At 38.2% G+C, this 10769-nt stretch overlaps 3 protein-coding genes and 1 non-coding gene across 5 annotated transcripts; 1 reads left to right on the forward strand and 3 right to left on the reverse strand.

Annotated features, from left to right (window-relative positions):
- Positions 1–866: 866 nt before the first annotated feature.
- Positions 867–937, reverse strand: TRNAG-CCC. Its single transcript has one exon. It is a non-coding gene; the product is annotated as a tRNA-Gly (tRNA).
- Positions 938–989: 52 nt separating this feature from the next.
- Positions 990–3658, reverse strand: LOC106341781 (beta-glucosidase 10-like). Of its 2 annotated transcripts, none has more exons than XM_013780499.1 (12): positions 3491–3658; positions 3288–3351; positions 3046–3095; positions 2864–2939; positions 2700–2771; positions 2535–2622; positions 2206–2461; positions 2014–2129; positions 1709–1935; positions 1540–1632; positions 1355–1445; positions 990–1280 (listed from the first exon to the last, which is right to left on the reverse strand). In XM_013780499.1, exons 1-12 carry the CDS (start codon positions 3614–3616, stop codon positions 1043–1045), a joined length of 1497 nt encoding a protein of 498 aa, XP_013635953.1. In that variant the 5' UTR covers positions 3617–3658; the 3' UTR covers positions 990–1042. The 2 variants fall into 2 exon arrangements, with proteins under 2 accessions (XP_013635953.1, XP_013635954.1); XM_013780500.1 differs by having other exon boundaries at positions 3288–3357; positions 3491–3567.
- Positions 3659–4425: 767 nt separating this feature from the next.
- LOC106341780 (beta-glucosidase BoGH3B) lies at positions 4426–10381 on the forward strand. The gene is made up of 8 exons (XM_013780498.1): positions 4426–4641; positions 7177–7452; positions 7542–7737; positions 7822–8040; positions 8125–8473; positions 8581–8766; positions 9164–9410; positions 9811–10381. Exons 2-8 carry the CDS (start codon positions 7194–7196, stop codon positions 10284–10286), a joined length of 1932 nt encoding a protein of 643 aa, XP_013635952.1. The 5' UTR covers positions 4426–4641; positions 7177–7193; the 3' UTR covers positions 10287–10381.
- Positions 4907–7047, reverse strand: LOC106341783 (xyloglucan 6-xylosyltransferase 1). The gene has a single exon (XM_013780501.1). The coding sequence runs from the start codon at positions 6455–6457 to the stop codon at positions 5081–5083; it is 1377 nt and encodes a 458-aa protein (XP_013635955.1). The 5' UTR covers positions 6458–7047; the 3' UTR covers positions 4907–5080.
- Positions 10382–10769: the final 388 nt, after the last annotated feature.

Genomic DNA, 10769 nt, shown 5'->3' on the forward strand with positions numbered 1-10769 from the left:
GTAAATCGATTTTGGGAGCATTAAGAGCTTCAAATTGGTTGTTCATGGTGGTTGTGGTATTGATGACAATGACAATCTTGTAATTACTTGAAGATGATGAGGGTGAGAGAGTAAAAATGTCATTTTCGAAAAAAAAAGAAAAAAAAAATTGATGGCATTTTCGTAAATTATATGAACTTGTGGGGTGAATAGGGCAAAACCAATTTTCAAAAAAAAAGGAGGTTAGTTTTGTGTTTGACTTTAAGTTATAGGTCAATTCTGCAAAAAGTCCTAGAAAAAATGTATTTTAATTTTTTTAAGTATTATTCTTTTTTCTTTTTCAGATTAAAAAAAAAAATATCAACCAATCTCGGGTCGCCACATGTCGTGGGGACCCGTAAATAGTGCAATGATTCACTAAGAAAGAGTCTTTATTTAAAAATTTTAAAGATTGAATCCTTAACTTTTGATGAGATCCACTGATTATTTAATTATTTTTTTTCTAAAGATTCTACCCGAGGACTCTCTTTGCAGATGCTAGAGTTACAATTTGCTTAAAATAAGAGTTTCTAATGAACCGTTGCTTATTTTTTCTATACAGACCTATATGGAGAAACATCCATAACAAAATCAAATATCTGCACCTATCCGGTTAATGACTGAACACTGATACACACCTCAGTTATCGATTAAACGGAGTAGCTTATACTGTTCGCATACGAAGCACAGATTTTCAATAGATTTAAGAAATCATTCAAAAGGAATAGCTTTGAGCACAACTCCTAAGGTGTAGAGCTTTGATGGTTGTCCATATACTAAAAGCCTTCTAACAACCTAGGAACTTAGAGAAAGGATTTATATTGTGAAAAAGGTTAATAGAGGAAAAATGCGCATCCAGGGAATCGAACCCTGGTCAGTACCGTGGGAGGGTACTATGATACCACTACACCAGATGCGCTTTTGCTTGTTGGATCAATGTAACTTTATTTTTGTTTCAGGGGAAGCTTATGTGGTTGTGTTGAGTGTTGTTAACCAGAATCTTTATTTTATATATGTAACTACATCACAAAGATGAGAAACCAGAAGAGTGGCTCTGCAGCTGAGTAATATCCTGAGGATCAACATCAACTGTACCATTGAGAAAACCAGAGTACCAAGAAGCAGAGAGTTTTGGAGACCTCTTGAGACCAGCATCACTGAAATTCACATAGTACAATCCAAAGCTCAGCCTGTATCCAGCCAATAGCTCGTACAAGTCAATCATAGACCAATAAAAGTAACCTCTCGTGTCCGATCCATTCCTAATCATTCAAAAAGATTCTTCAGAGTCAGAGAGTAGAGTAAACCAGAGTTAAACCAATTATACCAATCACACCTGATGGCATTCAACATAGCACCAATGTAACCTTGAATGTATTCAACTCTTGATGTATCTTGTAGCGTCGAATCATGTTTCGTAGCTAAACCTGTTGAGCAAATGCAAGCAATCTTAAAAACAAGAAGAAGGATTGCTTTCAAAGCAAACAAAACAGAGCCAAAAGACAGAGTAAAGAGAGTGACCATTTTCAAGAATGTAGATAGGAGGATTGTTGAAGCTCTGTTTCAAATACTCCAAGACACCTTCAAAACCCCATGGAACAGAGTTCCCAATGGCTGTCCACAAGAAGAACATTTATAAGCTGAAAGAGTGGATAAGATGGACTGATACTTGAAAAGCAAGTAAGCTTACAGATAGTCTCTACATTCATGTCTGTGGAAAAACTTTGGTTGCTAGGAAGGATAGAAGGCGTGGGTCTACTCTCTGTGACATACAGTGTCGTGTAATGGATAACTCCTACAAAGTCAGATGATCTTCTAACTTGGTCTGACTCTTCCTCTGAGAAAACAGGTAACCTAGATCCCACCACTCTCTTCATCACATCAGGATAATCCCCAAACACCAAAGGCTTTAACAACCTGTATTATATCATATTCAGATTTTGTCCTCAACGTCACTGAAACAAAAAGAAAAATATATATATATATTATCCTCACCAGCCAAAGTAGAAATCTTTAGCTCTCTGAGTTGCTATCTCATCTTCCTTGGAGCTAGTATAAGGAAATAACCCATATGTATATATGCAAAGGCCTAAGGATCCTTTCTGCTTACTCTGCACCATCATATTATTATGTTCATTAGGATTCAAAAGCCTAAGAGTAGACCTATATACGTGTGTATTTGTGTACCTTGTACTTGAGTCTATACAAGTTTGAAGCAGAGGCATGAGCTAGCAATATGTTATGGCCTGCAATATATGGTTCAGTTGAAGAGTTTCCAGTGGAGCAATTGACGTATTTGGAATTAGAACAATGTCCTGGAGGCAATATTCCTTCGCTGTAAGCTCCAATGGCGAATATGTTAGCTTCGTTAATTGTAGTCCATAGCTTCACATCTTCACCAAACTCTCTGAAGCAAACATCTGCAAAAGCAGTGAAGTCCTCTCTGCAACCAACAATCTTTTTTTTTCTTCAGTTCATCATTAAAAAAAAAAAATTAGATCAGAATTATTATATACATGATTTTACGGTTGATCCATCCTCCATACTCATCTTCAAGAGCCTGAGGGAGATCATAGTGGTATAGTGTAACGTGTGGTTTTATTCCTGTTCCCCAAAAACAAATATCAAAAAGAATGAGATTAGCTTAATTAATTGCGATTATTAAGGAAAAACAATCTCACCATGGGTTAGTAGTTCTTTGATGAGGTTCTTGTAAAACAGTAGACCTTTTGGGTTGATGTGTCCTCTTCCATCTGAGAAACCACAACAGTCACACAAAATATGGTTTAAGAGCGAAAAGGGGTTTTAAACTTGCAAGTCAAGAAACCAGAAGAGGAGGTGTTACTAGGTATAAGTCTTGACCATGAGATAGATAATCTGAATGCTTCTAAACCCATATCTGCCATTATCTTAACATCTTCCTGGAAAAGCCCACAATAAGAATAGAGCATTAGAAAACAAAGCTAAGCTAGAGACTTATAAAACAAGAACAGAACAAAACAAAGAAGAGAAGAAAAAAAAAAGCACCTTGTACTTGTGATATCCATCACATGCTATATCTCCATTGTCCATGTTATCTGCAAGAAAACATACTCAACCATGATCTATGAATGTAATCAAAAAGTTCTCAGATAAGGAACGACTCGCTCAATATTGTTATTTTTTAAATGCCAATGAAATGGAACCACACGGTAAAGCTATGATATGACTATGGCATACTCTTTTTTTGGTCAACAACATATGAACATAACTCTCTTTTTTTTTCTTACCAAAGGGGGAGAAAGTATCCCAAACGCTAGGAGTTCTTCCATCCTCATCAACAGCTCCTTCCCACTATATCTCCCCCACAAAGTTCAAAACAAGAAAAAGGCAAAACCTTATAAAACAACTTGATGGTTGTAGTTTCACCATCTTCTAACACTTCCATTTCCAATAGCAAAAAAAACGAAAGATCACAGAAAAAGAATGGAACCTGATAAGCAGACGTGGCAGCTCCGAAGAGGAAATCCTCTGGAAAATCGTCTCTTGTGAAAGCATCAATGTGACTTGTTGCCAAAACGATGACCACAGAAATGGATAACACAAAGAAAGCTTTCATTTTTGTTTTAGTTTCTTCCGTCTCGTTTTGAGTATAAGATACGGGAGCATATGTAAAAACTACAGAGTTTTGGGTACATAACTAATAATATTAAGTTTTGGATATATGGGTAAATTATTAAAAATATCGGGCACACAAGTATAACCCCAAAAGTCACGGGAACAAAGGGTAATAAACTATACTTTTGAGCACTGATTTAAATATTGAGAAATTACACGGAACATATGTAACGTAATAACAGTTACGAATCCTTCTTTTTTGGCTTAAAAACATCCTTTGCGAGTGATACGTAAATCATTAAAATGATTATGTAAAAGAAAATCATTAGATATTCCTCCATACACGACTCCACCATCAATGGGCGATCTCAAGATCATAGTAGCATAACTTAATTAAGGAAACTACAAACAAATAAAGAAATGAATGTGTCCTAAAATATGAAATAATACTCTTCCTCACGTCGACTTCGTTAGCTTGGCCGCTGTAAACGACGGATGAAGCAGCCAAATGTATTCCTTTAGAAAAGCAATTTTTAATTATAAAATTAAAAATTGCAATCTCTATTTTAGAGAAAAAAATAAAACATCGTTTTAGATTTATCTCTAAATGCTATTATAAAAACCAATGTAAAGGTGAATTAGAGATATTATAAGAGAGTCAACATCAATTATATGTGGGGTGTAATGTAAGATATTAACTAAATAATTGTGTGGTGTGTAATTGTAAGATGTCAAAATATCTAGAGAATATTCCATGAAATATTCTTTAATCATTGTACTATAAATAAAAAGCTTATGAATGTGTTAAGTGAGTTGAGTAACTTAAGTCCTAAAATGTCTATTGAATCCTTTGTAATATTCTTTGAGTGTTATTAACAAAATAAGAATCTTGTGTTCTAAATTATTCGTGCCTTACCCTGAAACACTTTATCAATAAACCTTCAATCATATACACTTTCGTATATACTGTGAGTTTGTAAATTTGGTATCAGACACACGTATAACCCAAAAGTCACGAGAACAAAGGTAATAACAAACTATACTTCTGAGCATTTATTTAAATATTATGAAGTTACACTGAACATATAACCAAAAGTTCTAATTTCACTGGGCTGGGCTCGATTTAACACTTAAGCTGTGGCTTGTAAACTTTTTTGTTTCTTTCTCCTGCAATTTTAATATGAAAAATTTGTTCAAAAAAAAAAAAAAAAACCCAGCTATCTTTGGAATTTTATCCCTTTTTTCTCAACAAGAAGTTAACATTAACAACTTAAAAAGCATCGGCTAATGATAAGTAAATCTTTAAATTGATTATGTACAAGAAAATCACTAGATACTCTTTCATACACGACTCCATCGTAAATGGGAGATCATAGTAGTATAACTTAATTAAGGAAACTACAAACGAATAAAGAAAGGAATGACACATTAATGTGTGTGCTAAAGAAAACAACAACACTCTTCCTCACGTCGACGTCGCGAGCTTGCCCGCTTTAAACGGCGGATGAAGCAGCCCAAACTCGTCTTTAGCATCAACCGGCATGTCCGTCTGGCTGCGCGTTGGCTTCACGCTCCGACTCCCTAGCGACTTATGCGTGAACCCATACATCTGAAGGATCTGATTGTCTCCAAAATTAAACGCTCTATCCATCTGCCGGAGACACCTCTCAACCGGATAATCCCCAAACTTCCCGCACGGTTTGCACCCCACGAAATGAGTCACGAGCGGCCACCGATGGTCTCCAAAACCCGGTTTATGATTCTCAATCATCTCCTCGTACCGGTCCACCAAAATCCCCCAGTAACCGTGCAAGTAATAGCCACTCTCAAGATACACTTTCCCTCCCCATTTCTCTCTCTCCGTCGCCAAAAGATAAACCATCGCCGACTGATCGTCCGCTTCGAACGCGGGCCGGTCTTTAAGTTCCCGGGTCAAGACTTTACCCGCTTCTTCTCGGATCCTCCCTTTAGGGCCCATGGGAGCCCAAGCGTCGAGGAGATCAAGGGCCCACTGCGAGTTCCTAATCAAGAAGCTTCCGGTGTTTAAACCAATCCAATTCTTCTGATCGTAAACCATCTCCTTCCAGCCGTGCATCACGAGGTTGTAATCCTCGTACCTCTCCCACGGAAGCTCGAACACCATGTCCGTGAACATCGCGTCACTGTCCATCCACCATAGAAACTCGATCTCGGGATGAGACAATAGCAACTTCCGAATCAACGGAAGCTTAGCCCAGAACCCAGCCATCTCCGCGTCGAGCAAGGCCATGTTGTAGAAGATCTCGATCCCGTGGATCCGACAGTAATCGATCTTGTTCTTGATCGATTTCAAGAGGTAATGGTCTCCCACAGGATTCTCGCACGGCTTGGGAGCTGAGCCTGTGACGAGAAGAACCCTAGGCTTGTTCGCCGCCGCAAAGTTCGGGAAGCTAGGGTTTTGTTTCAGCCAATCACGCCTCTGCTCGTCCCAATCGGAGATCTTCGGACCGAGAGAATACGGTTTACTCCGGTCTAAAGCTTTCTCTTCGTCTCCTTCGAATATCTTCTTGAAATCGAAGGTCTCGTAGTTGTTGTTGCTAGTTCCAGCTCCGTCTTTAGTCGACGTCGTTTTGGAGGAGGAGAGCTCGACGAGGACGCGGTGAGTCTCGGCGCGTTTGCGGGAGTAGAAGAAATGCTCGCGGATCTCCTCGATGTCTTGCTCCGGCGTACCGAACTTACCTGCTCCGATTGTGCCACGTAGGACGACGACGGTGAGAACGAGGCAGAGAAGCGTCACCTTTCCTTGACGCCAGACTCTCTGTAATCTCCTAAGACGCTGCGTTCCTATGCATTTCTCTATCATCTTCTTATGGTTTTCGAACACACGGATCTTGGCCAGATTCAGACACAATCTAAGAGAGAGAATCAGAGAATTTTAAGGAAAATCTAACGAGATTTGACGACAGAAATTAATTATACGCGTTTATGATATTTAACCACGTAAAAGGAAGGATCAACGAAGAGATTAAAAAGAAGCAAAAAAAGAAGAAGGTAGCATTGGATTTGGATTAAAGAAGTAAATAATGATTTAAAAAATATTTGAAAATTTGTGAAATGTCAGACAGAACATGCCTGCCTGTCTTGTTCTAGACGCGTAATCTTGGTCCTAAAATGTCAAGACACAACAACACTCTTGATAGATTCGCTTATCTTTGTCTGATACTAGTTGGGCCGAAATAATCTAAAGCCCAATTAAAACTTCGGCCCTAACATTACAGGTAATCTGTTTCGTTAATAACAGAAAACGGTAATTCGTTGATGGGGAGATCAAACACAAATCGACGGTTGATATTCATTTTAAGATTAAGCTCACACAACTGTCCGGTTCAAAATTAGAGCGCCAAGAAATAACAGCCACTAAATACTTTTCTGTTTTGAGATTAATTAACGGGACTATTTTTATATAACAAAAATTCCTATAAATTGATTAGTTCATGTTTACTTTCAATTCAGGATTTAGAAATATTATTATTACTATTTTTTAGAAAAATTAATATTCTGAATTCTCTTTGATTAATTAAGGGAGAGGGTCTCCACCAATGGCCGGCGTCAGGAGCTTTTTCTTGTTCGCGGCGATTGCTTTATTGTTCGCCGGTCGTTACGGAGACGCTACCGCAGCCGCCAGAGGTTACATTAAGTACAAAGATCCAAAAGCAGCGGTTGAAGAGAGAGTAGAGGACTTGCTAACACGAATGACATTACCTGAGAAACTTGGTCAAATGTGTCAAGTTGATAGGTTCAACTTCTCATATCCCAATCCCAGTATTGGCCAAGAAATCTTCACAAAGTACATGATCGGTATGTTACAAACAAAACTATTTGTTATATATCCAAATTAATATCGAATAAAAAAATGATTTATGATTTGTATTGGTGCATGAGTGTAGGGAGTGTTTTAAGCAATCCTTATGATACTGGGGCTAGTATAGCAAAGCGGGTTGAACTAGCGAACACCATGCAGAAACTGAGTCTTTCCACGAGGCTTGGAATCCCTTTGCTTTACGCTATTGATGCGGTTCATGGCCACAACACTTTTATCAATGCCACCATCTTCCCCCACAACATTGGTCTTGGTGCCACTAGGTATACATATTTTTTTAAATGAAACGTAACATATACATGTAGAATACCCTATTATTTATTGACTGTGAATGCGTCTTGTTGTAGGGATCCTGAGCTTGTTAAGAAGATTGGAGCTATCACCGCGCTTGAAGTAAGAGCTACAGGAATCGCGCAAGCTTTCGCGCCTTGTGTTGCGGTATGCAGAGATCCTAGATGGGGAAGGTGTTATGAGAGCTATAGTGAAGATCCGAAACTTGTGAATCTGATGACCGAAAGTATCATGGATGGATTACAGGGAAATGCTCCTTACGTCGCTGATTTCAAGTAACTAATTAGTTTTAAACCTAAATATTTTAATGCTATTGATCACTAATTAACTAATGTGAAAATGTATCTCCACGCGATCAGGACTAAACTGGCTGGTTGCGCCAAACATTTTGTTGGGGATGGAGGAACGATAGATGGCATCAATGAGAACAACACTGTTGTTGACAACGCTACTCTCTTTAATGTCCATATGCCTCCTTTCGAGTTAGCGGTAAAGAAAGGGATCGCATCAATTATGGCTTCTTATTCTAGTCTTAACGGTGTTAAGATGCACGCAAACCGAGCAATGCTAACTGATTACCTCAAGGACACCCTCAAATTCCAAGGCTTTGTTATCTCTGACTGGCTTGGAATTGATAAGATCACAACTCCACCTAGAGCAAATTACACTTACTCTATCGAAGCTTCCATTAATGCCGGCATTGACATGGTTGGCTCTCTTCTTTCTTTCTTTTTTTCATTTTCAAGAATCAATAAACAGGTTCTTGATATGCTACAAATGTTTAGACTCAAAAATAAGGGATTTTTAACATGTAGGTTATGGTTCCATGGGAGTACAAAGAGTTCTTGGAAAAATTGACAAACCTAGTAAACGGTGGATACATTCCTATGAGCCGTATAGATGATGCTGTCCGAAGAGTCTTAAGGGTCAAATTCTCTCTCGGTCTCTTTGAAAATCCATTTGCAGAGGGAAGTAGTCTTGCCACTGAGTTTGGATCTGAGGTAAATTCAATTGTACTTTCTGACCATGTCTAAACTTGTATTAGATATATATATATATATTATATTAAACATTCTAAAAATTAAAGGAACAGAAAGATGTCTATGCATGATAGATAACATGTGGACACAATAAATGAATTTAATATTAGTCACCATTACATATTAGACCATGTGAACATACCACATAACTATTATAGTTAGTCTTATTATACACAAGGGATGTGGGATTAAGGGAGCAAATAGATGTCTATGATACAGAATATGTGGAAAACAATATAAAACATATTAATATTAGCCACCATTTCATATTAGACCATGTGAACACAAATTACAACAAAACTGTTATAGTTAGTCTTAATAAACATATAAGTGATGTGTACTTAACACAATGTTGTAGGAGCATAGAGAAGTAGCGAGAGAGGCGGTGAGGAAATCAATGGTGCTTCTAAAGAACGGGAAGACAGACAACGATAAAATTGTTCCGCTCCCGAAGAAGGTGAAAAAGATCGTTGTTGCTGGCGCACACGCTAACAACATGGGTTGGCAATGTGGTGGCTTTACTCTCACTTGGCAAGGATTTAACGGAACCGGAGAAAACATCTCTCGTAACAAAGCCATGAACCTCCCTACCGGTAAAACCAGAGGTACTACAAATAAATGTCTAAAGATATACGTAGAATATTAATCCGTTCACACATGCATTACGATATAGTGATGTTTACTCTCTTTTTTTTGTGCAACCTGATTTCATTCATAACTTAACTTTGGTTCAGGGCCCATAAGGCCTGTTTGGCAACAGAGTCAGCTCTAACATTAGCTGCGTTTGGAATAAAATTAAACTTGATTGTCTTAAATAAAAGGGAGAGGAGGTATATATCACGAATCATGCCATAGATCTCCAAGTTCATTTGATGTCGCTTGATCGTGTTGATAAGGACTTGAGAGTCAGAGAACATTATAGGAACTACAATCTAAAATGTTGTTTTCTCTAATGCTCTAACATTAGATGTTTACTCTAAAATGTTGTTTTCAAAACATATATAGGAACTACAATCTTGGAAGGAATCATGAAAACAGTGGATGCCACCACTGAAGTTGTCTACGTGGAGGAACCAAACCAAAATACAGCTAAGCTTCATGCCGACGCAGCATACACAATTGTGGTTGTAGGTGAAGCTCCATACGCAGAGTCACAAGGGGACAGCACCACGCTAAACATGGCCGCACCAGGTCCAGACACGATCAGCCACACGTGTGCTAGTGGTATGAAGTGTTTAGTGGTCCTAGTCACAGGACGTCCTCTCATGATCGAGGCCTACATTGACTTCATCGACGCTGTTGCGGTCGCTTGGCTTCCAGGAACCGAAGGACAAGGAGTCGCTGATGTTTTGTTTGGTGATCATCCATTCACCGGCACTTTGCCTCGCACGTGGATGAAGAGTGTGGTTCAGCTTCCGATGAACGTTGGTGACTCGGCCTACGACCCTCTCTTCCCCTTCGGATTCGGAATCACAAATTAAATGAAGAATCAAATCATCTATATCATGTATGTTAAATATGTGAAAATGTTAAATGTGACGCTTCTTCAATGAATAATATTTGATCACTTTATACTCTGCTACGTACGATGCAACTTGTTCACAGATCAAAACAAACTTGTTCATGACTTGATGATTGAGCATGCCTTTTCCAAGATGGACATGAGCCCAATGCATATAATTTCTGAATGAATTTGATTAGAAGATTCATTAAGCTCATTTATAGTTTACAATATCAGCATAACAACAAAATCCTACGTAAAGGCTAGATATCCATGCACACACATAATACGTCTAGATATCCATGAATCTCTATTTTCAAAATATATATGTAATATGATTCCAAATAGGAATATAAACATAATATTTAAAGCAGTAGAACAAACTCAAAATTTGACTAAGCAATCTTGGAATAATTGCGCAGCAAGACCCTATCCCGAGCACGATAATATTTGGTAAACGTTG

Source organism: Brassica oleracea, chromosome C4 (genome assembly GCF_000695525.1).
Source record: "Brassica oleracea var. oleracea cultivar TO1000 chromosome C4, BOL, whole genome shotgun sequence".
NCBI classification, from domain to species: Eukaryota; Viridiplantae; Streptophyta; class Magnoliopsida; order Brassicales; family Brassicaceae; genus Brassica; species Brassica oleracea.